This window comes from Lepidochelys kempii, chromosome 3, assembly GCF_965140285.1.
Source record: "Lepidochelys kempii isolate rLepKem1 chromosome 3, rLepKem1.hap1, whole genome shotgun sequence".
Lineage (NCBI taxonomy): Eukaryota > Metazoa > Chordata > Testudines > Cheloniidae > Lepidochelys > Lepidochelys kempii.
The window spans coordinates 150,987,565-151,013,351 of NC_136382.1; the positions used below are offsets into that span (position 1 = coordinate 150,987,565).

The window sequence follows — 25,787 nt, forward strand, 5'->3', positions numbered from 1 at the left end:
AAGCAAGTGAGTGTAATGTACACATCAGGCCTTGCCTTTGCTCTGTCTATGGGCAGTCCAAACCTGCCTTGTGCAAATTATGGCAGTAGGATCTTCCATGGGTTCTACTTTTATCCCTGGAATCCAAGTTCCATTTAAAGAGAGTTTGTAGGTCTGTCGTCTTAACATATCATATGGACTGTTGCTTTATGCCTTAAGTATGTAGATGGGCTGAGGAGATGGCACATAGGACTATGAAATTAATTCCTTTTTATGTCAGTGACATGTTAATTTTTAAGCCTAATTAAAACCAGCAAAATTCTACGACTGTTGTTTCCTCAGATTTATGCAAATTTTGCAGTGCAGATTTGGCAGTACATTGTGTCCTCATTCATTAGACTGAAGGGCCCAAGAAAGCTGAAACTGAAACACATTTGTATGAAAGTGTGAATAAAGCAACCTAAATCTAATACTAATCTATGGCTTTTAATAATGCAGTTTTTAAATTGCAGTTCTCAAAAGCACCTTGCAAACATTACATTAGACCTCTGAAGTAGCGAAGTTGTGACATGGTTCCCAGGGTGCACCCTGGACTGTGGGACTGCTGAGCTCTCCAAAAACCATTAACCTGGGGTATCAACTGTGATGCTGATGTCAAGCTACAAGCCTCTGATAGGCACTGCACGTACACAGACATCCACAGGCAGGGATACACCCAACTGTGCTACATGAATGGTTTCCCAGCCGCTCATGAACCAACGATAGGCTCCAGCCAATTCCCTCAGCTCCCCAGTCTTGCACCCCAGAACTGTACCATCTTGCATGGGTCAGAAGCCTGGCCAGTGTAAGTTCATTACCTAGTTCACCACTTCTTCATAGGAAAGTGGACTCGAGCGGTAGGCAATGGGGGCCAGGGGCACTGAAATACAAATTTGCCCAGGATGCCATTTTCCCTAAGGCCAGCCCTGCAGAACACCTTGCTACAAGCACTAAATAGGTCTACCAGATAGCAGCAGCAAAGACTTTCTCTTTGAAGACTTTCATATAAAGAAAAATCCACCAAGGTGAATTAGGGCTAACTCATTAGACTCCGCTAAAATATTCATATCTAACCCTTTTATCTATGCTTAATAGGGGTGTAACCTAAAGATATGTCTTCACTGCAGATGGGAGCGTGTGTCTCAGCCTGGGCAGATAAACTCGTGCTAGGAGGGCTTGAGCACTGCACTAAAAATAGCTGTATGGATGTTGTGACTCAGGCTGTTAAGCCTAGGGGGTCAACTTGGGTGGGCTTGAGAGCCCAAGCTGCAGCTTGGATCACGACGTCTGTCTGCCTGAGAGGCACTCACTCCTAGGTGCATTGTAGACATACCCCAAATTACTGTGCAGCTTACTCATTCGGCAGCATGCACACAGTTCTCACAACTCTGAATGTTTTCCTGCAGAAAGACAGTGCTATCTCTGCAGGCTAAACTTGCCCAAATTTGGATTCCCTCTAGTTTATATCTTTTTATGTATTTGTTCCACTAATCGATGAATCTTTTCAAACTTGCTTACACAGATAAATTAGGTACATCTCTACTGATTAGGAAATGCACAACTAGATTCGTGGTTTTGGCAAGTTTCCAAAGCACTGGTCTTCCCAGTAATGCAATACCCTCAATATATTTCCTACAGCTTCACAAAATCCCTATTTACTATACGAATATCCCAAGAAATCCAACACTCCTTAGATTGCTAGATACCCTCTCCAGGGAGTGCACATGCTTTCAGCATCTAAGTAGGAACTTTCTGGGATGCTAGCTCCCTTCCAGCAGTGAAAGGTCAGACCAAGGTTCAGATGTACACTGCCCTTTTAGAGCACTGTGAACAGGGGAAATGGAAACTTTGTTCTCCTGTATCCTTTTCACTTCATGGTCATGTGTGTTCACTATTTTAGTTAGCATGCTTTGAATCTATTCATAGCCCTGGTCTACACTAGGACTTTAGGTCGAATTTAGCAGCATTAAATTGATGTAAACCTGCACCCATCCACACGATGAAGCCCTTTATTTCAACTTAAAGGGCTCTTAAAATCGATTTCCTTACTCCACCCCTGACAAGTGGATTAGTGCTTAAATCGGCCTTGCCGGCTCGAATTTGGGGTACTGTGGACACAATTCGACGGTATTGGCCTCCAGGAGCTATCCCAGAGTGCTCCATTGTGACCGCTCTGCACAGCACTCTCAACTCAGATGCACTGGCCAGGTAGACAGGAAAAGAACCGCGAACTTTTGAATCTCATTTCCTGTTTGGCCAGCGTGGCAAGCTGCAGGTGACCATGCAGAGCTCATCAGCAGAGGTGACCATGATGGAGTCCCAGAATCGCAAAAGAGCTCCAGCATGGACCGAACGGGAGGTACGGAATCTGATCGCTGTATGGGGAGAGGAATCCGTGCTATCAGAACTCCGTTCCAGTTTTTGAAATGTCAAAACCTTTGTTAAAATCTCCCAGGGCATGAAGAACAGAGGCCATAACAGGGACCCGAAGCAGTGCCGCGTGAAACTGAAGGAGCTGAGGCAAGCCTACCAGAAAACCAGAGAGGCGAACAGCCGCTCCGGGTCAGAGCCCCAAACATGCCGCTTCTATGATGAGCTGCATGCCATTTTAGGGGGTTCAGCCACCACTACCCCAGCTGTGTTGTTTGACTCCTTCAATAGAGATGCAGGCAATATGGAAGCAGGTTTTGGGGACGAAGAAGATGAGGAGGAGGAGGAGGAGGTTGTAGATAGCTCACAGCAAGCAAGTGGAGAAACCGGTTTTCCCGACAGCCAGGAACTGTTTCTCACCCTGGACCTGGAGCCAGTACACCCCAAACCCACCCAAGGCTGCCTCCTGGACCCAGCAGGCGGAGAAGGGACCTCCGGTGAGTGTACCTTTTAAAATACTATACATGGTTTAAAAGCAAGCATGTGAAAGGATTACTTTGCCCTGGCATTCACGGCTCTCCTGGATGTACTCCCAAAGCCTTTGCAAAAGGTTTCTGGGAAGGGCAGCCTTATTGCGTCCTTCATGGTAGGACACTTTACCACCCCAGGCCAGTAACATGTACTCGGGAATCATTGTACAACAAAGCATTGCAGTGTATGTTCGCTGGCGTTCAAACAACATCCGTTCTTTATTTCTCTGTGTTATCCTCAGGAGAGTGAGATATAATTCATGGTCACCTGGTTGAAATAGAGTGCTTTTCTTCAGGGGACACTCAGAGGAGCCCATTCCTGCTGGGCTGTTTGCCTGTGGCTAAACAGAAATGTTCCCCGCTGTTAGCCACAGGGAGGGGGGAGGGTTGAGGGGGTAGCCATGCGGTGGGGGGAGGCAAAATGCGACCTTGTAATGAAAGCACATGTGCTATGTATGTAATGCTAACAGCAAGGTTTACCCTGAAAGAGTGTAGCCACTGTTTTATAAAATGTGTCTTTTTAAATACCGCTGTCCCTTTTTTTTTCTCCACCAGCTGCATGTGTTTCAATGATCACAGGATCTTCTCCTTCCCAGAGGCTAGTGAAGCTTAGAAAGAAAAAAAAAAACGCACTCGAGATGAAATGTTCTCCGAGCTCATGCTGTCCTCCCACACTGACAGAGCACAGACGAATGCATGGAGGCAAATAATGTCAGAGTGCAGGAAAGCACAAAATGACTGGGAGGAGAGGTGGCGAGCTGAAGAGAGTAAGTGGCGGGCTGAAGACAGGGCTGAAGCTCAAATGTGGCGGCAGCGTAATGAGAGGAGGCAGGATTCAATGCTGAGGCTGCTGGAGGACCAAACCAGTATGCTCCAGTGTATGGTTGAGCTGCAGCAAAGGCAGCTGGAGCACAGACTGCCACTACAGCCCCTGTGTAACCAACCGCCCTCCTCCCCAAGTTCCATAGCCTCCACACCCAGACGCCCAAGAACGCGGTGGGGGGGCCTCCGGCCAACCAGCCACTCCACCACAGAGGATTGCCCAAAAAAAAGAAGGCTGTCATTCAATACATTTTAAAGTTGTAAACTTTTAAAGTGCTGTGTGGCATTTTCCTTTCCTCCTCCACCACCCCTCCTGGGCTACCTTGGTAGTCATCCCCCTATTTGTGTGATGAATGCATGAATGTGAAGCAACAATGACTTTATTGCCTCTGCAAGCGGTGATTGAAGGGAGGAGGGGAGGGTGGTTAGCTTACAGGGAAGTAGAGTGAACCAAGGGGCGGGGGGTTTCATCAAGGAGAAACAAACAGAACTTTCACACCGTAGCCTGGCCAGTCATGAAACTGGTTTTCAAAGCTTCTCTGATGCGCACTGCACCCTCCTGTGCTCTTCTAATCGCCCTGGTGTCTGGCTGCGCGTAACCAGCAGCCAGGTGATTTGCCTCAACCTCCCACCCCGCCATAAACGTCTCCCCCTTACTCTCACAGATATTGTGGAGCACACAGCAAGCAGTAATAACAGTGGGAATATTGATTTCGCTGAGGTCTAAGCGAGTCAGTAAATTGCGCCAGCGCGCCTTTAAACGTCCAAATGCACATTCTACCACTGTTCTGCACTTGCTCAGCCTGTAGTTGAAGAGCTCCTGACTACTGCCTGTGTACGGCTTCATGAGCCATGGCATTAAGGGGTAGGCTGGGTCCCCAAGGATACATATAGGCATTTCAACATCCCCAACAGTTATTTTCTGGTCTGGGAATAAAGTCCCTTCCTGCAGCTTTTGAAACAGACCAGAGTTCCTGAAGATGCGAGCGTCATGTACCTTTCCTGGCCATCCCACGTTGATGTTGGTGAAACGTCCCTTGTGATCCACCAGAGCTTGCAGCACTATTGAAAAGTACCCCTTGCGGTTTATGTACTCAGCGGCTTGGTGCTCCGGTGCCAAGATAGGGATATGGGTTCTGTCTATGGCCCCACCACAGTTAGGGAATCCCATTGCAGCAAAGCCCTCCACTATGACCTGCACATTTCCCAGGGTCACTACCCTTGATATCAGCGATCTTTGATTGCGTGGGCTACTTGGATCACAGCAGCCCCTACAGTAGATTTGCCCACTCCAAATTGATTCCCAACTGACCGGTAGCTGTCTGGCGTTGCAAGCTTCCACAGGGCTATCGCCACTCGCTTCTCAACTGTGAGGGCTGCTCTCATCTTGGTATTCATGCACCGCAGGGCAGGGGAAAGCAAGTCACAAAGTTCCATGGAAGTGCCCTTACGCATGCGAAAGTTTCGCAGCCACTGGGAATCGTCCCAGACCTGCAACACTATGCGGTCCCACCAGTCTGTGCCTGTTTCCCGAGCCCAGAATCAGCGTTCCACAGCATGAACCTGCCCCATTAGCACCATGATGCATGCATTGGCAGGGCCCATGCTTTCAGAGAAATCTGTGTCCATGTCCTGATCACTCACGTGACCGCGCTGACGTCGTCTCCTCGCCCGGTATCGCTTTGCCAGGTTCTGGTGCTGCATATACTGCTGGATAATGTGTGTGGTGTTTAATGTGCTCCTAATTGCCAAAGTGAGCCGAGCGGCCTCCATGCTTGCCTTGGTATGGCGTCCGCACAGAAAAAAGGCGCAGAACGATTGTCTGCCGTTGCTCTGACGGAGGGAGGGGCGCCTGACGACACGGCTTACAGGGTTGGCTTCAGGGAGCTAAAATCAACAAAGGGGGTGCCTGTACATCAAGGAGTATTTCAGGCAGGACTTCACGGAGGGTTCCAATAAGAAATGGTGCACCTAAGTTATTGTTCTTATTGGAACAAGGAGGTTAGCCTGGCCTCTGATTGATACATGGCTAGATTTACCTCGCTGCACCTTCTCTGTGAGTGACTGCAGTGTGACCTAGAGGAATGAGTCCCCTAGACGGGGGAGGGGGGGAAGCAAATGAGTACGAAACAAATCTGGTCTATTTCTTGTTTTGATCCACTCCATCTATCTTTTACATCTTTGGCTGGCAGCAGACGGTGCAGAAGGACTGCATGCCATCCACATCTCATGGCTGCTCGGTAGAAGATGGTACAGTATGACTGCTAGCCATCCTCATCTCTTGCCTGCCCGGCAGAAGATGGTACAGTACGATTGCTAGCAATCCGTATCGCCTGCCTGCTCACCATAAGACGGTTCAATAGGACTGACTGCAGGACTAAAGAGAATGACCTGGTCAAGTCACTCCAAATTTAGTCCCTGCGCCCATGTCTGCCCAGGCGCTCCCGGCCGACGTGGCCAGGAGCACCTCGGACACGACGAGAACGGCTACCAGTCGTACTGCACCGTCTGCTGCCAGAAGGCAATGGGTTGCTGCTACTGTGTAGCAATGCTGTACCGCGTCTGCCAGCACCCAGGAGACATACGGTGACGGTTACCTGAGCGGGCTCCATGCTTGTCGTGGTATGGCGTCTGCACAGGTAACTCAGGAAAAAAGGCGCGAAACAATTGTCTGCCCTTGCTTTCACGGAGGGAGGAGGGAACGGGGGCCTGACGATATGTACCCAGAACCACCTGCGACAATGTTTTAGCCCCATCAGGCATTGGGATCTCAACCCAGAATTCCAATGGGCAGCGGAAACTGTGGGATAGCTATCCACAGTGCAACGCTCTGGAAGTCGACTCTAGCCTCGGTACTGTGGAAGCACTCCGCCGAGTTAATGCACTTAGAGCATTTTCTGTGGGGACACGCACACTCGAATATATAAAACCGATTTCTAAAAAACCAACTTCTATAAATTCGACCTTATTCCGTAGTGTAGACATACCCATAGTTCCTAAATTTTTTAAAAATGTATTACTTTATTATTAGGCTCTATGCCATTGTGTAGTCAGGCTGGTTTCAATCCACTGCGTATCTCCCCTGCTGGTTGGTAGACCAGGAAAACCATTCTGAGAAATCCCTGGGACTGAGTCAGCACATCAGATTGAAAAGTATTCTGGGTTCAAACACTGTGCCTCCTGTAATGGCAGAAAGAGTAGTTACTTAGCCAGATTTCCCACTCCCCACAAACTTCTTTGGAGTCTATATAATGGGTTCTGAATAAATGGGGAAAGGACCTAGTATGGGTCAAGGCTTCTGCTCCTCATAAAAATGAGCTATTGTTCAGCTATATGAAAAGTGGAACATGTATGTAGTAGCCCCAACAGAACTACTTTCCAGAGGCTTCTGACTAAGGTGTCAAGAATGTATATGCTCCCAAAAGTGGGGATCTGTGCTGTCCATCTATTCTAACTACAGTTATTACGGTACCAAGAGTAGTGTCTCTTTCCCCTGAGATAGCACATTGTCATCACTTAACAAATAACACATAATAATCTCCTTTGATATATTTAAATTTGTTTTATATATTTAAATTTGATATATTTAAATTTGTCAGGATCTCTAATTTTAAATAAAATTATTCTGGTGAGGAAGTTATTGTACGTGCTTGTAACATTAGAGTATTAAATTAATGTTGACAAACAAGAAAAATACAAACTTTTGTATCTGATAGATCCACTTTAAAAGACATTCTAGCAAGTGCCTTAGTCACTAGATATTTTACATTAGTGGATTTTTTAATCTTTATTTTTAATATTGAGGTAAAATTGTTTGTCTGAGGGTAGTATTTTGACATACTAGTATGTTTAGTTATGCAAAGGTAAATCAGCCACCAGAATATGATGGAGTGAAATTGACAAGGTATTTAAAAGGGATTATGCATTTCTAATTAGTCCACTGTGCCTGTGGATAGAAATTAATTATATTGTTATGTAAATGTCATGCTAATTAAGAGAGAATATTGAAGGTGTAATAAATCTGCAAAAGAAATAGGTAAGTTAACTATTTTTTATGTTTTTATTAATATTTTATAGAGTTACAACAGAAGCTGGTAGAGAAATGTTTGATTATTGACCTACAGACCATTTTTAGCTGACTGACTGCTTCACAATTCATTTTTCCTAATTGATGTCTGTAGTGCACTATGTTAACATTAGCCACAGTGGGCTAGTGACACCAGGAGCCAACAATAGCCAGGCATTGCAAACGTATTAACAAGATCTTGTGTGTATATGTATGTACTTCAGTGTTTTCAAGGTTACAAAGTGCTTCTCTTCTGTAGTTGCCCTCCCTTTATTTTGAGTGCTGGACTGTGCAAACCCAATGACATTGTCAACTCTTTTGTTTTCATAGTGAGTCTTGCAATATTTGAAGCCGCAGCTCCTGGAGTCATATTACAAGGGAAGCTCAGCTTTTGTTTAAAAAACAAACAAACAAAAAACCCTAGAAGGCACATAAAAAGATCACAAATTCTTTAAAATCTTATGACTTCTCAGCTAGCCTCATGATTTTTATAAATGATTCCCCCTTGCCCCCAAGTACCCGCTTGCAGCTGGGTGCCCTAACGCTAGGATTACCATGCTACTTCCCAACTTGGGGCCCCTAATGGCTCCATAATAGATTTTCTTGCCTCCATAATACTCCTCCTCGGGGCCAGTTTGTTACAAAAACATATAGTGACAAAAATGCATAACAAAAGTCCCCAAACAAAGTCCTTTTATTATTTCCAGTCATGTGATCCTTAAAATCCCATGACATCTAGTCTGCCGATGTAGCACATACCATGCTCTGGTGTCTTCCATCATAGCTTGGCTCTTCAGCCACCCCAGTCCTTCCAGCTGGAGTGCAACCTTGGTCTTCCCAGAAGCAACCCCCCTGCTCCCCCTGATCTTCACCAGGCAGCATCCATCACTCCCCTTGCTCTGTTAACCTCTCCTCTCAGAAAGACCAACAAGGAGGCTCTTCTGCTGCTCTTTGGGAGGTCAACTGGCAAACCCCTCTGCAGATCTCCTGGCTTCAGCCTTTTTCAGGCCTCTGGATCCAGCTTGGAAGTCAGCAGGCAATTCCCTCTGCTGCTGTCCTGCCTTCAGCTCTCTGGCTTGAGGAGGTCCGCCAGCAAACCCCCTCTCCTGCTTTCAGCCTTGCCCCAGGAACCTCTGACAGCTTCCTTCAGGAACTTCCCACCTCCCTGATTCTCCCTGATCCTTTCTAGCCCCAGGTACTGCTCTGCCCTCTTAATTGGCCAAACTAGAGCACCTGGTCTGGCATAGGGCCCTGGGCCTGCTTCATTTAAAGGGAGAGCAATTAATATCTTCCAGTCATTTGGATTATGCTAAGAATTGGACAACTAGAGTGTTTCATGTGCAAAGTGCATCTACTGAATGAGCATTTTGTGACCCATAGTTAAACACACCAAGCACTGATTCCAGGTACTAAGATTCTGATACTTAGAGGGACATGTTAACGTAAACCTACTTGTTGTAGTGGTTAAGTGAGGATAGTCATTTAACTTCAGTTTCCTACACAAACTGTACTAATTTCAGCCCAGTGAAAAATACACTGCCTGTTTCAAATAGTATAAAGATCTCTGAGTTAGTTGTCAGTATTACAATGGATTCAGCATCATGGTTTCCCCATAGAATTGCAGATTCGAGCCCACCGTACACAATTATGCATGACTACTTTTAATGGTGGAACAAAAAACAGCTGTAGAAGAAAGTGCTGCAAAGGGCATGCAGACTTCATCGGTTATGAGGCACTCTGGTGTATTTGCATGCAAATCCCAAGTTACTAGTTGTTGAAGCCCTACTACTATGCAATACAAAAAATCAGACCTATCTGAACATAATATCTAATGAGGCAATAAACAAACTCCTATTGCACTCCAGCAAATGTAAAAGAATGAGAAATAGTTGCAATTTATTCTGCTTTAAAAATGGCAAGTAAAAAATCCTATATTTGCCTGGGTGCTGAAAGCCCTACCTGGTGTAAATATTTTACTGTACAATAATCTTGATCTCAAAGGCTCCATCACTGTAGAAAATCAATTTTTCTTTCTATGAAAATTGAAAGAATGTAACTAAATGACATTTTTTAATGAAAAAGGTATTTCACTCGAAACCAAAGCACACTTGCATGGAATTACATCACTAGAACTGCACACTGTTCCATGTTGTTGTTTACATGTAAACAATGGATGTGCACCGGCTCTTTAAAATGGACACTAACAAGTCAAATAGACCTAAAATTGAAGGTTTTGTATATTTCCAATAGCAAGTTTTTTTGGTATTTGTTCTAAAAATTCCTTTGCAATATAAATATCCAAAATGTTGCAACTTTGTACTAGTGTTTGAGTCAGCTTGTAAAAGGCTCTTCAAATGGTTATCAGGTCTGTTTGGGGATTCTTTCATCCCCTTTTTCCAAAACACTAGTGCATTACTTGGCATCTTGGACAATAGCATGAATAGTGTAAATTATCTGACCTCTTAACATTTTCATTTTTAATATTCTAACAAAGTCTAACACAAGTAAAGAAGCTGAATTCTTAAATGATTTGAACTTGACAGTGTCTTGTTAGATTTACATTTTGATTTACCTTGAAATCACTTTAAAGGTGACCTGTCAAGGGGGAATAAAAATTGTGCTGTTGAACTAGTTTCCACAGGTCGGCTTGAGGACACCTTGAAGGGCCAGGGAACTCAAGTGGGATCTACTTCTTCCCTCGTATGAGAGGCTGGGTTCTGAAATCTCAAAATCTTTTGAGAGCTTTGATCCTCAGTGTTTTTTTCAGAAGCTTGAGTTAAACAGATGTTCAAACACAACAAGCAGAATTGTAGGTGGTCTGACTAAAAATGCCTTCCTCTCTCAGTTAGCCATGTTTCTGTCACCTTTTATAAAGCTATAATCCCATGAGTTTTTGCAATATAAACAGAGTTGGCAAGCAAAATCTGACATTTCTGTAGTAAAAACAGGTGCAATTATAACATGAGAAAAATTCAGGCTGCCTTTTTATAAAACATAAAGAAGCAAAAAGGTACAATTAGTTTCCATCGTTGGTCACTTTTACCAGTCCAGATTTGAAATGGTTTGAAAAGGGAAGACTACAGTTTGTTCTAGCAACAGTGCTGATTTCAGGACACACAAATATTGGATGACTAGTAACAACTGAGGACTTCTGTACTCTGCTCAACAGTTTGGACTACAAGTATGTGAATAGCATTGCACACCAAAGTGCTGCACTATAACTCCCATTTGGATGCTGCAGGCGCGAACAAAAGGGTTCTTAGTTTGCATTAATGTAGTGCTATTTGAAGATGAATACATTAAATGTGAACTAAACCTTTTACTTCATGTCCACACAGGGCCATTATAGTGCAGGACTTCGGTGTACATGGCAGTTCATACCTCTGTAGTCCAAACTGCCTGGCAGCATAGACATAAGCCCAGTTAACAGCACATCCCAATACTTGGGGTCAGGCTTATACTAACCCCTTGCTTTAAACTGAATTGTTGGTATTTCCATTGCCAAAGTCTACTAGACCAGACTTAGTTTCAGGTTCTAGGTATGTAATATCATCCAATTATCCAAGCTACAATGTATTATTACTGTCAGTTATGCTTTCTGTCAATTTGTCTTGACTCAGCTATATGATTTTATTTGTGCTTTACGGCAACACAGTAAATATACTGAATTGGGTTGTTAGTTTAACAAGATCTCTGGAGAGCTCTTCCATGATGATGAGTGTTGAAATATGGTAGGAAACCTAAAAGCAATTTACCACCAAACAAATACCAGATGAGTGGGCAAGAGTCCAGAACCTGAAAATAAAATTTGTCCACAAAGGTAATGTAGTATATGTTTGTGTTGAGATTATACGTAAAACCAAACTTTTGACCACTTGTGGTGATTAATGATCCCATGACACTTCTTCCATTTTTGTCAATATTATGTCTGTATAACTTCTTCCAGCAGTTTCAGCTGGATATGCTGTTCTCTCTTCCCATCCTAAACTATTGTGTAGTTTTGCTGTATGCTGTTCAATAGTATTGCATTCCATCCAAAAAAAAGTACGTTCCCATGGTGGGAGAAGTGATTTTTAGAAATGGGACAAAATCTAGGCCTGGTGAAAGTAGGTTCAACTCATTAAGTCTATGATCTTGCATCCATTTACATAACCTGCTTGTAAAGCCCTTGTGGGATGTAAAGCGCTATAGAAATATAATGCAAACCTCCTATTGACTGACTTCAGGGGAGCCAGGATTTCACCCCAAGGTCTTTTTGTGGATTAACCATAGGAGATCCCAGCTCTGTTGGAATGTAGAATCACCTTTGCCAGTGTATTTCTCTAAAGATATTTCTTACAAAATGTTTACAGCATATAAAAAAAGTGTCATCCTAATATTTAACTGTAAGTCATATTCAGATATTAATGGGAAGGAAGGGGTGGAGGACAAAGAGCTCAATGAATACTGGACTCTCAACACCCAGAAATTCCCAGGACATGTGTATGTTTCAGTATCTGTACATCCCTAGACATAACTCTGATTTGGTTTATCTGTAAGAAGATGGCAAATGCTGAGAAGTAATGTGTTTTGGGACTGACTTTATTCTCCTTTTCCAGGCGGGCCATGCACAGGTACACCTCATGTCTCGTTAGGTACACCAACCAAAAGATCCTGTGACTCTGGTAAGTTTTGCTTTCTATTCGGCTTTGCATAATATGTAGTTGTACAATTACAAGTGAGTGTAGTACGTATACCAGGAGAATAGCCGTGGAAAATAAACCTTGGTGACCTGCTGTTGAGAGTAACAGCTAAATCATTAACATGATATAACCATAGAAAAATACAAAAGTAATCTTGTTGCTTTAATCGAATTTAGATGGAACCTATGACAGTCCCACTTTGAAAGAACAGAGCAGAGTTGGTTGCACCCTTCCTAATTGACCTCACAGTACATACAAGGAGGAACTGATGTTTGCATCAGTTGAGACGGGGGGTAAACCTGATTCAGATCAGTTGTTGCAAACCCTTCCATGCCGTTGTCTCTATATTTAGGAGTAAGCACCAATATTACAGTACTGATGGCTGAATGGGGGCTATTCCTGAGCATAGTTAAGGACTCCCTCTCTTTCAGGAATTAGGGCATTCTTCTTCTGCTGTGACTCTTGCAGGAAACGTTTCTCAGTTTGTCAAAAGCTAAAACAGGACACTTCTACTATTGCCTTTTTTTCTTACGTCATCCCCCTCTTCCAGTCATAAAAGACCAAGATGTTTCTGTCCCATTTAGATGCTTCTAAACAAGAAAGTAAGTTTGCCTCTTTATCCCTTTGCCTCTGTCTCTACACAAACTAAGCTCAACTGCATATGTTTTCCTTCATACGTTAGCTGCTGTAATATTTAACTAAAATTTAGATTGAAGGGTGGTTAAATAACTTTCTGGATAGATGGTCTTGAAAATGATAGTGGAAAAGCACTATGTGAATATTAAAAATGTGATCATAATTAGCATAATGGCAAGATTACAGTTTGGCATGCCATATGGGAGAAGCAATATCTCCTTAGATTAGATTAAGGCAGATGGAACTATTAGACATGTTGAGAAATGTCCCATTAAACATTAAGATGTTTTTCCCAGTAGCTTTCTTATTCCAAGTCTATGCTAGTAATCTAGAGAGATTTTTGGTCCCTTTATTCTGGTATATTTATCATATGCAATGTTGTTTTAGAAGCTATCAACAAAAATGCAAAGAGAACTTGCTGTTTGGGTTACCAGTCTCTCCTTTAGTATAATAGCCAATTGAGTAAAGCAGATTTGTTTTGCATTGTTTGTAGTTTTCTTATTTTCCCCAAGCCTCTTTTTGAAAATGCTTTCCATTCACTGGTCAGGGTCTATGTGATTCAGTTGTAGTCTTTCACTCTACTGAAGGAGTTAAAAGGTTACTTTCTAAAGAAAAAAATCATAATTACCCACAAAAATGCCAGTATTTTAAATTTCACATTTTTGTCACTATTTATGTTTTGCTTACTTTTAGCATTTCTCCTAGGTCTGACAGTGGAAATAAGCTAGTCAATTCAAGTTTAAAGTTCTCAAGTTCTTGCACAATGTGGGAAGGTCTAGCTTGCAAGCAATTCTTTTTGGGTGCAAGTAATACAGGAAATGTAGAATTTTTTTTTTAAAGCACCAGTTGTAATAATTAAAAAATAATTCTAAGTTTTGTTAAAATTACTTTTTTCAAAACTTACATTTCAATCAAATTTTCTCAGTGGTGCTTGAAGAAGAAATGGCTGTTTTCTGGGGCAGTGTTTCGGAATCCAGTTAAATAAAAATATTTAATAGTAGTGTGGGTTACAAAGAGGTTTACTATATGTATATAAAGTCTTAAACTGAGCTGGGATTGAGAGGTGGGCTGATAAGGCTACTGGAGGTGAATGTTGCATATTATACTCAAGATAACTGTAGCCACATTTCAATTTGTGTGCTTGTTCCTAGGAAGTTGGTTAGTTCAGTGGATAAAAACTGTATATACTACACTTTGCATAAATACTTCCTTTTGTAAGAATCCTGCGTTTCCTCAGGTCTGAGCTTTAAAGAAGAATGTTTTGGTGTGAGTTCATCTGCATCTCTCTCCCCCACCCCAGTGTAGGTTTTCCCTTAGGTCTGCAGTATCAGTATTTGAGAGAGAAAATTAGAAATTTGACCTACTTATGTAATATGCTGGCTCCCATCAGGAGAATATTAAGGAAGACATAAACCTTTCACATTTTATTAGCATTTAGTGTAACCATTGAAGAAAGATCAAAACAATAAATCTGTCAAGACAAGGAAAAAGTGTTTTTTAAAAGAATAGTTTTTACCCTGTGCACTTGTCAGCTTGGATTCTGGAGCAGCCCTCTGACAAAAAGTCACATTATGACACCAAATAGTGTTTTTCTCCCTTTGTCAGAATTGATGGTCTGGTTGTAAAAGTATTTATATTCTGAAGTGTGTCCAAAGGACAAGGATTATGATAGAAAAGAATGAAAAGTCTAAGAATGACTAGATGGGGCGAGGCCTTAAAGGTTTTGAAGAGCCAGACGTGTGAGAACGTTGTAGAAAAGATGTTGGGCTCTGGCCTGCTGAGTGGTTTTTTATGTATCTTAATTTGTCTTTTATTGGTTAGAATTCATGTCCAGATTAATGGCTGACATTATTGCAGTAAAGCTTTTTTAACTCAGGTTGGCATCCTTACTCCATTTATACTCGTGCCTTTGTCATGAAAGTACAGTATTAAATAGCATAAAAGGATTTTATTGCTCTTCTGCTATATGACTCTAAGACTGAATATGTAAATCATAACAGCTGGATTTTAAAGCATTTTCATACAATTTAGAGATTTTCTGGAAAGGTCAGTGAAACTCCTTGAATGCACTCTGCTAATTCTTAATTGTGCTTGAAAAAGAGAGTGCAGTAGAAACAGATCAGTTGCAATAATGATACAAACAATCCACAGAGTTTATCCATATAGTTGTGCCTTACTCCACTTCTCATGGGAGGTCATGGAAACGAAGGATTTTCATGTCATATAAAGATATGTGTGCACGTCATTTGTAATTTTGTCTTGGTGCTAACATATCAGAACTTTATTTTGCATGTCAGGTGGTACTTTTATGGTCCAGAGTTTCAGTTTTAGGAGTATGCTGTATGCTTCTCCTTGTTTGGGGCTCAATCCTACGAGGTGCTGAGCCTTTAACACTGATCTTTAAATTTAGGCATGTGCTTAAGTGTTTTGCTAGATCAGTGCCAAAATGCTCAGCCCCTTGCAGGATTGAGCCCATATTGCCTGAGATGACAACCTTTTGGGAACTGCTAGCACAGACAGTATGGAAATACCAGTCAAATGAATGGCTCCTTGGCTTTGGCTGTGGCTGAAACTTCCTTTTTATGATCACTTTTTATCATCCCTTACACGTCTAGTAAGGACAAAAAGCTCTGGTCTACCATTAATTAGATATTCTATTGCTCTGCAGTGGTAAAGTGTCTGAGCTAACAATATAAAAAAGGTTAGTGACGGATTTTTTTATTATAAAAACAACTTTGAGAGGTTTTTGTTGTTGTTCCAATTGACCTTTTGAGGTGCTCTTTAAGGTGCTCTTTAGTGTTTGACTGTTGGAGGGCACTGTGTTAGCAATCCAACCTTCCTAGAGCCTTCTCACCAGAAGGAATAGGATGCTAGAACAGCCACAGAGCTGCATTATAAATCTCCCAGCCCTGGCAATTATAGTGCCCATTAGAGACACTTTTTTACCCGGCTCAGTTCTTGGCTATACTAATAAAACAGCGCATCAAGCAAGGCTGTAAATAAAAGTTATTACCTAATAGGTGGGCGCTGAAGTGGAACGGACGGGAGCTGAGGCATGGAGGCCTTATTACTGCTCATCAGCAATTATAAACAGGATAAAGTGTCTGGGACTTGCACTGATGCAGTGAGGGCTAATAGAGGCTGGAAGATGACACTGTACCATGATCGAATGATGTATGTTGATGGGTTTTTACTGCCTCATCTTGCTGCCTATTTCTGAGATGAGTTGTATTATCTGTTCCATACTCCCATATCTATCTGGATAGACAGATCAGTTTCCTCTGTTGCCAGAAGGTGGTCTGACGTTTGCTGCACGTATACGTTTGCATTAGTTTCGGAAACTGGTATCTAAGAGCATTTTGAAAACCCTTTTATGATTATTGTAGATTAAGATCCTAATTGTAAATACTGTAATCGGCATGTAAACAGTTTTAAGGGCCTACTGCTGCAATTTTAGGATGTTGTTTCAGCATCACTATAAGCATATTCTTGCTTAATTTTGACCTACAAGTAAACTGATTTCAGAACTGCTACCCACATTTTGTGGCTGACCATTTCATCTGAATCCTCTTCTAGACTAAATGATGCACTGTCTGGACTGGATTCCTAACCAGTGTAGTTGAAGTCCCAAAGAGATGAGTTGTATCTTAACCTATATTGTACTAGTAGGTAAAATGATTCCCAACAATGGTGCTAATGTGCAAACAGCAGCTGTCACTGCGTGAGAGCTTATGTACACAAACATTTAGTTCATGGTAAGCTGGGGTGTAAATCTACCCCTCACATGTCTGCCATGTGCTAAGTGTCCATGTGGTAACTGTTGCCACACACTAAAAGTTCCCTAGTGCGCTTTGATCTACTCCCATTTCAAAGTGGGAAAGATCAAAATGCACTAGGGAACTTTTAGTCAATGGCAGGATACTGAGGGGTACGTTTACACCTTAGCTCACTGCAAACTAAGTATTCATGAAGAGAAGCCCTGAGTTATGGAAACAAACTGTGGCTTTTACTGCAAAGCTTTTAAAGAGCATGTAAACACCTGATACTTAACAATATCCAGAAAAAAAAGCCTTTTTTCTGATCTTCCATCATTCACCTCCATTGAAATCTCATAAACCTTTATGACTGGTGATCTCTTCAGAAAAGCCACAGAGGAAATATAATACCATTGAAATTAGCCTTCAAACTAGAGGATCTTGAAAAGACGTTTGCCAGCAGCCTGATACTTCAGGTACTAGTTGCTCACACTGTTTGTTCCTGGGCTATGAAAAACATTTAGAAATGTTTCAGAGTAGCAGCCATGTTAGTCTTTATTCCGCAAAAAGAAAAGGAGTACTTGTGGCACCTTAGAGACTAACAAATTTTGTTAACATTTAGAAATGAAAACACATGGTAGCAAGTCAGAACATTCTGGCATTCCTCTCTTCTCTACCCAGAAATACACACACTGGAAGTGTTTCTAGAACACATGCGGATAATCTCCATTCCAGAAAGAGCTCCTCTTTCTTATCAAGCCATCACAGCTACCCATTAAAGATGCTGGTGAGAGAGAAATTGATCAGCATGTAGGCAGTGGTCTCGGCACACCAGAAGCCTAACCATTGTCGAGTTTTTTGTAAGCAGTATGGCAAAGAAGAGTTCTGATGAGAGATTTGATTGATGATAATGAGGTGGCTTTTTGGCTGTTTATGGGGAGTACCTCGTAAGTGTGATGGGCATAATGGGAGAAAGCATGAAGATGGTTGTTTGGAAATTTAACAAGTGGTGATGATGGCTGGCATCATGGGCCAATTGGAGGTGGGAGTCAATATTTTGATACCGATTGAGAGAGAAGTAGGGAGATAGGCCATGAAAGGCCTTGAGAGTGAAGACAAGCAACTTATGTTTGATGACATGGAGAAGGGGGAGCCAGTGGAGGGATGCAAAGAGAGGGGTGACACGGTCAAAGCGATGGGCTAGGACAGTGATACTCAGACTGAGGGTCGTGAGCAGCAAGTGGCTCTTCAGTGTGTCTTCTGCAGCTCATTGCAGCACTTGATATTAAATACTGTGTGATTTAATCTATTAACCAGTCAGGATGCTTTTACTATGTTATTAAGTAGTTGTAGTTGATAAAATAATAATACTTTCGGTCATTCTGCTGTGAGAATTATATATATAAATATTTCCTGTCATACTGTTTAAATATAAATATGTAATATTTGAGTAAATGAAACAATGAATTCACTCTACTGTCGCCCTTTTGGATAATGTCGATTGCTAATTTGACTCCTGAACCACTGAGGTCGGAGTATCACTGGGTTAGGAGAATGGCCTTTGCAGCAGCAATCTACATGGACGTGAGCAGGGCAACATTGCTTTTGTCAAGGCCAGAGAAAAGGATTGTTCAGTGATTGAGACGTGTTGCTGGTTTTCCCCCTTCTAGATCATTTATTAAAGGTAGGACTAATGCATACTGCACCTCACTAAACATCTGCCCCACCTCTACATTGCCATTTCCCATTACGCTTTTTATCGTCCTTTAGGCCTTCTTCAATCCATGTGACAGGAGTCCTATCCAAGTCTGCGTGAATGAAGTTTGTAAGATTTTGAGACTATCAGATTTTTCACTTATACTCCAGATATGACATCATCTTTCTGTGAAATGGTATTGTGATTAAAAAATCATTCCTCAGATCCATTGAGAAAGAGGAGTGGACATTACCCAATAAATTTAAATGTTACGGTTAAAATCAGAGAATTTAAACTTACAGCACTTTGCCATGGGGGATTTCATATTGAGATTAATTGTCTGAACAGTCAGTGCCTCTGTGGGTTCAGTTAACTAGCCTTCCACTATAGCTGTATAATTATTTTTAAAGAATACACATGTATACTGGTATAAAAGCTTATTTGGCCTTATGCTCCCCGCAGTTCTGAATTCTCTGTTTCATTACCAGTATCCACCCACAGACTTTCAGAAAGCTATTCCCAAATAGCAGAACTACAGCTCAGAATTTTAAATAAACCACATCTCCATTTATTCAAGGGACAGGGAAATTAGAGTTGCATGTCATGCATTTCCCACCTATACCCCTTTTCCAAAACTTATTAAAAATATATATTAGTACAAGATAGGGGTAGCTGAGGGCTTGCTTTTACTTCAGATTGGGCTAATTTGTCTTGGCTGCCTTAGCAGGGCAAAATAAAGAATGTAGCAAAGAATCCTTGAGTCGTTAACTTGAACACAGCCAATATCCGATTGAAAAAATCCGTCAGGGACTTTGCTACTGTCAGCCTGAAGGGGCTGAGTTGATTTCACCACAGAGTGCTACAGTTATTAAGCAGTGGCTTGATTATCTGTCCAGATCTGTAATAACTCTCTTACCAGTGGGCTTAAAAAATATTGAGAAATATAGCTCTTTATCATTTTCAGTGAGCTATTTTAGTGTGCAAGAGTATATTTTTTTACCAGTTCAATATTAAGTAACTATCCTGGAACCATTAGAAAACGTGACACTTATCTCTTGCTTCTTCTAGTACTGTGTTTAAATTTAAAGTGTATACAACATAGAAGGTAATTGCTGTACTTCTAACATGGGGACAGTGTCCCAAAGGTTTTATCTTACTCTTGGGTAAAGCCTCAAAATCTAAGTTTAGACATTTCAGACAGCAGCAGAGACCTCCAGGTAAAGCTTTTTACTGTTTTCCATTTAGGAATTAATTTGCAGTGAAACCCTTTAAAATGTACAGATATAATCTTGGAGTCTTCTGTAAATCTGTTTAATGGAAGTACGAGGCTTATTAATTCCTTGAATGGAAGGGATGGGAAGTAGCAGATATTGTGTTGAGCCTTAATGATAGGGGTCCCTCTAACTACATGCTTCATAGGCGGGGTATTCTCTTTCTCCAATTTCTGTAATCAAATTATGTGAAGTGTACAATTCTCAAGGTTTACTCTGCTGCTCTCTGTACGTTCTACAGTCTGACTTAAAAATTGTCCCATTTTCTAATAAGATACGCAAAAAAGCATCTACAATGTAAACCTCCCCTTTTCCCCAATCGTACTCTCACAAACTTAGCATATCAAACGTAATCTGAAGGGAGCAACTAAAGACTGAACTAAGACCCTGCAACACTTGAATAAAGAACCAGGAGTGAAACAAGTCAAAACAAGGTCCATATGTGTATTCCCTGAACTTCAGTTTCATTGTTCTACTTCTCCTCCAGCACAGAACTGGGCACTTCATCATAAATCAGTGTTGATGCTTCCCAAGTCTCTCTCTTCAAAATGGAGTATACATTTTTCAGCTAAAGCTTGATTTTTGTTTTACTGCAGATATCTGTAAGTGTAAGCTATCTACACACCACAGCAAAGTCTGCTTCTTTTCCTAAGGATAGTGCCCCAAAAAACAAAGTGATCCAGAGAGAATGTGATTTTAAGATAATGCTGATTGGAAATTAAAGTAGTTGGAAAACAAATCAGCAATTTAATTTCAGAATCTACTCTCAAATGCATTAAGTAGAATATTTATCAAAATAGAAGAGTTTATACATTTTTATTCTTTACATTAATGACACAGCGACTCATGGAGTGACAGTCTCTCATTGCAAGATTACTATCATTAGGAACATGTCACCTATTCTATAGATATTCACAAACCATATTTTGAAGAGACAATGCAGAAAGTGTTTTGCTCAGTAGCAATCAGGATAGCTTTTCACAGCTCCTCCTTTGCTGCATCTGTGGTTTTGCCTTGGAAATCCTTTGATATTCCAATATCAATCGGATGCATTCGGTGGATGCAACTGATGAAGTGAGCTGCAGCTCACGAAAGCTTATGCTCAAATAAATTGGTTAGTCTCTAAGGTGCCACAAGTACTCCTTATCTTTTTGCGAATACAGACTAACACGGCTGCTACTCTGAAGCACACAACTCAGTATTTTGAGGCAGGAAGGAGCTGCCTGTTTATATAAACTTGAGAGCATTCGCAGAATTGTAATGTTACAGCTTGCCTACCCATTCTTTCCAATTAGTACAACATTTGAGTAGTTCAATAAATATGGGATTTCTCCCAGTGACTTCAAGGGAAGCAGTTAGGCCACTGCTGACACTTTTCAAAGTTCCCATGTTATATGTACAATGTTGATTCGTGATTTTGTACTACACAAGCTGAATAACCCTGAGTCCTATTTCTATATAGAATTGTTGACTGGAAGGGATGTTGAGAGGTCTTCTAGTCCAGTCCTCTGCCCTCAAGGCAGTATTAAGTATTATCTAGACCAGGGATAGGCAAACTTTTTGGCCTGAGGGCCACATCTGGATATGGAAATTGAATGGCGGGCCATGAATGCTCACAAAATTGGGGGTTGGGGTGTGGGAGGGTGTGAGGGCTCCGGCTGGGGTTGTGGGCTCTGGGGTGGGGCCAGAAATGAGGACTTCAGGGTGTGGGAGGGGGCTCCGGGCTGGGCGTTGGCATGCGGGGGGCGGAGGTGAGGGCTCTGGGTTGGGGCTGGGAATGAGGGATTGGGGGTGCAGGAGGTGTTCATGGCTGGGACTGAGGGGTTTGGAGGGCAGTAGGGGGATCGGGGCAGGGGGTTGGGGCACAGGAGGAGGTTGGGGTGCAGGCTCCAGATGGCACTTATCTCAAGAGGCTCCCAGAAGCAGTGGCATGTCTCCCCTCTGGCTCTTACACAGCGGTGTTGCCAGGCGGTTCTGCAGGCTGCCCTGCAGGCTGCCCCATCCGCAAGCCCCTGTAGCTCCCATTGCCCGCGATACCCGGGCGGGGGTAGGAGGCAGCGTGTGGAGCCCCCTGGCTGCCCCTACACATAGGAGCCGGAGGAGGGACATGCTGCTGCTTCTGGAAGCCGCAGCACACACGGAGCAGGACAAGCCCCCAACCCCATTCCCTGACAGGAACTCGAGGGCCGGATTAAAACATCTGCAGGGCCATAGTTTGCCCACCCCTGATCTAGACCATCGCTAGCAGGTGTTTGTCTATCCTGCTCTTAAAAACCTCCAATTATGGAGATTCCATAACCTCCATAGGCCGTTTATTCCAGTGCTTAACTACCCTGAAAGGAAGTGTTTTTTCTAATGTCCAACCTAAACTGTCCTTGCTGCAGTTTAAGCGCATTGCTTCTTGTCCTCTTCTCAGAGGTTAACAACCATATGCATATGTAAATATGCTTAGGTCTTACAGTGATTGGTTCTCTTTAAATACTACAGATGGATGGGATGCACGTGATATATATGTGATTGCATCCAATTGCTTTTCAGAACACCCCACCGTTCTACTTGTATGACCTCATCCCGTTCCTTACTTGATCACTTTACTCGAGTCTCTGCTCTGCCTCTTCTCTGACCTCTCTACTTTTGTCTACACTTGTCCTGCCCTACCTATTTTGAACACTTTCCATGACACAGTTCATTCCCATTCCTTAAACCTCAATAGCACCCCTCCTTTTAGCTGAACTTTCTATAAACTATTTTGTGACCTAGTGTGTTGTGGAATTTCTATTTTTTAGAAGGGTTTCAATGTTTTTGAGCACGAAAGTTCTAATTTTTATGAACGGAAAAGAAAACCTCCTACAGGTTATTTTTATCATTTTTTCATTGGCATCTATAAAACGTTTTTGGGAAGCTAATAGTTCAGTTTTACCGCAAAGAAAGTATTACTACTAGCCTTCCAAAAGCTGAGGAGATGTCACTCTCTGCTTTGCTGATAAGCTGAATGTAAGAATCATATGGCATTCAATTTCCCAGCTGTAACAACTTCCTTTAACCTCCCTGGATTACCATGGAATTTCTACACTGGATAAATTGCCCAGAACTATCAAGGGTCATCACAAACCCAGCATGGTACCTGCCAATCACTGGTTGTTACTATAGGTGCATGGGTTTGCAGCTGGCAGCTGTTTTTAGACAAGCATCTCCGCTGCTTGCATCTGTAACAGACAACAGACAGCTGGTGCTAGACTGAATGTTTGAGAAGGCTCTCCATCTTCCTCCACATTCATAAACTGAGCAGCTATTTTGGGCTCTAGAGGTTTGCAGTGTCCTTTCTGTCAGGTGATTTGGAAAGTGAGACAGTAATTCAGACTATTTTTGCTTATAAACAAGGTCAATCTTTTCTTCAACTAGCAACAATTCAGGTGGCCATTGCCTTATAACACATTTAACCTAACTGAAATCCCTCTATTAATCCATCAAAGGAGCTCTGTAATGCAGGTGCCTGACTACATTTGAACATGCATATTAACTGAATCAATTGGGTGTGTAAGTAACAATATGTAAGAAATTAACATTCCCAGATAAAGACAGGCATGACACTAATGGAAGTACATGATGGGCTAGGGGAGAATGCCTCCTACCACCAAACAAACTGTAGTGCAGGAGCCCTCTGTAAGATGGCACAATTGTTCAACGACAGTAGTAAGCAAACCAATTTGACAAGATTTATTAGCATTTAAAGGAAATTTAAATTTTCTGGGAAAATTTTTACCATGAAGTAAAAAAAAAAAAAAAAATTTCCAGTTTTACTAATCATACCTTAGATTAATATTTCAAGAGTTTTAAATACCTAGTTTAGTTTTCACTTGTGCTGTTTACTACCTTCATTTCATTCATCTTGGATAGTGGAGTTAGATTGGTATGTTTCATTTCATGAGAGAGATGGTAGCAACCTCATTAAATTACATTCTACTACAGTATGCTTCTTTTCTCACTCAGGGGATGGGGATGAGGCAAAGCAAACTGCTGAAAGTTTGGAGGGAGGGAGGGAGGGAGGAATGAAGAAATCTGCGGTGTACACTTCCCCCCCCTTTTGGGTTTGTCTTCTTTCCATTTCCCCTCTACAAATTGTCATCCTCTTATGATTGCCTTGAGAAGCTTACAATCTACATTTAAAAGGTAATGTCCTTATCTTCCTATTTGTCTACAGAGCACAATGGAAACTAGTGACCCTATGTACATAAATTGTTTGTATATATTTTAAAAAAACAAAAATATTAAGGTTTCAAAATTAAGTACTTAAGAGTTAAAAAGATTCAAGATCATGCACATAACCTTAATTCTGCCCCATGTGCACGTGAATGCATTACTTTTGAATTTAATAATCACATATTCTCAAAAAGAAAAGGAGTACTTGTGGCACCTTAGAGACTAACCAATTTATTTGAGCATAAGCTTTCGTGAGCTACAGCTCACTTCATCGGATGCATAAAGTGGAAAATACACAAAAATACACGAAAGCTTATGCTCAAACAAATTGGCTAGTCTCTAAGGTGCCACAAGTCCTCCCCCTCTCCTTGCGAACACAGACCAACACGGCTGCTACTCTGAAATTAGTCAAAACAGTTTGCTGAATCAAAATGCTCTTTTGATGAATCTGAAAATTTTCACTAAGTTGTAGAGCCTGATGAAATCTTGTTTTGAAAAAAAAAAATCATTCTGAAAATGTCAGAGCATCACGTTTTGACATGTTTGGAATGAAAAGGTTTGATTTTGTTTCCAAACTATTTTTCATTTTATATATTTAAAAAAAGAGAAATGGATGAAATCAAAATGAAAATGTTTCGAATGGATTGAAATGACACATTTTGATTGACACAGAATGAAGTTTCGAATTTTGCTTTTCAAAAAATTCCAAAATTTCGGCTGTGTCCCAGTTTAGGATGAAATCTCCCCCCAGCAAATGTCAGTGTTTTGCAGGATGGAAAATCCTTTTTCTGACCAGGTCTAATAATCATGATCCTAGGTTTCAGAGTAACAGCCGTGCCAGTCTGCATTCGCAAAAAGAAAAGGAGTACCCGCGGCACCCCAGAGACCAACCAATCCATTTTCTCATATTCTCATATTCATTTCACATATTCTCAAACATACCATACTATTTTAGCTATGCCTGCGTAGCATTTTGCATTGTATTTCCATTCACACATACATATACTATTTTCATTGTCATAAAAGTCTAGCATGCCATTGATTTAGACTTGTATAAAAAAAGTCTTTTTCTGTTAAGTATCTTAATTTAGTCAGCAGCCAAAGACTACACATTTTCCTCCCAGCCAGCTACACAACCTTCTTTTCTTCTGACTTGAAGGACCTAAAGGATGTTAGCAAGGCTCATTTACCTAAGGCTGTAGGAAAAAGTATATTTGAAAATCAGTCCATAAAAATGCAGATTGACAAGCAGTTATAATTAAAATGACATATGCAGCTGCAACTTTGCTATATTCTGATGAGAGCTTAACTATGTATCTTTGGCTTGGTCTATACTAGGAATTTACTTCAGTATAGCTTGTGTCTCTGAGGTGTGAAAAATCCACACCCCTAAGAGATGTAGTTACGCTGATCTGACCCCCCCGGTGTGGACCAGCAAGGTCAACTGAATTCTTCCATCACCCTAGCCACCGAAGAGGGGCGTTACCCATGCTGACGGTAGGCACCTCCTGTTGGTGTAAGTAGTGTCTACTGTGAAGTGCTAAAGTGGTGCAGATGCAGTGGTGCAGCTCTGCCACTGTAGCATTTGAAGTGGAGACAAGTCCTTAAAGTCACTGAAATAGAGATTTGGGGGGTTTCCTAGGTAAAAAAAAAAATTCTTGAAGTAGAATTGTTTGGTTAGATTGCTTGTAACTTGTCCTGGGACCCACCTAAGAAGAGGAAATTCTTGATTTAGTCTTAA

The 25,787-nt window shown here is 41.7% G+C and overlaps 1 protein-coding gene across 3 annotated transcripts in view; it reads left to right on the forward strand.

Annotated features, from left to right (window-relative positions):
* ZFAND3 (zinc finger AN1-type containing 3) overlaps positions 1-25,787 on the forward strand; it is a 243,369-nt gene that overhangs the window by 173,277 nt on the left and 44,305 nt on the right. For all 3 annotated transcript variants that reach the window (XM_073338549.1, XM_073338547.1, XM_073338550.2), the window contains exon 5: positions 12,405-12,470. In XM_073338549.1, the coding sequence (XP_073194650.1) occupies positions 12,405-12,470 (66 nt within the window). The remainder of the gene's footprint in view (positions 1-12,404; positions 12,471-25,787) is intronic.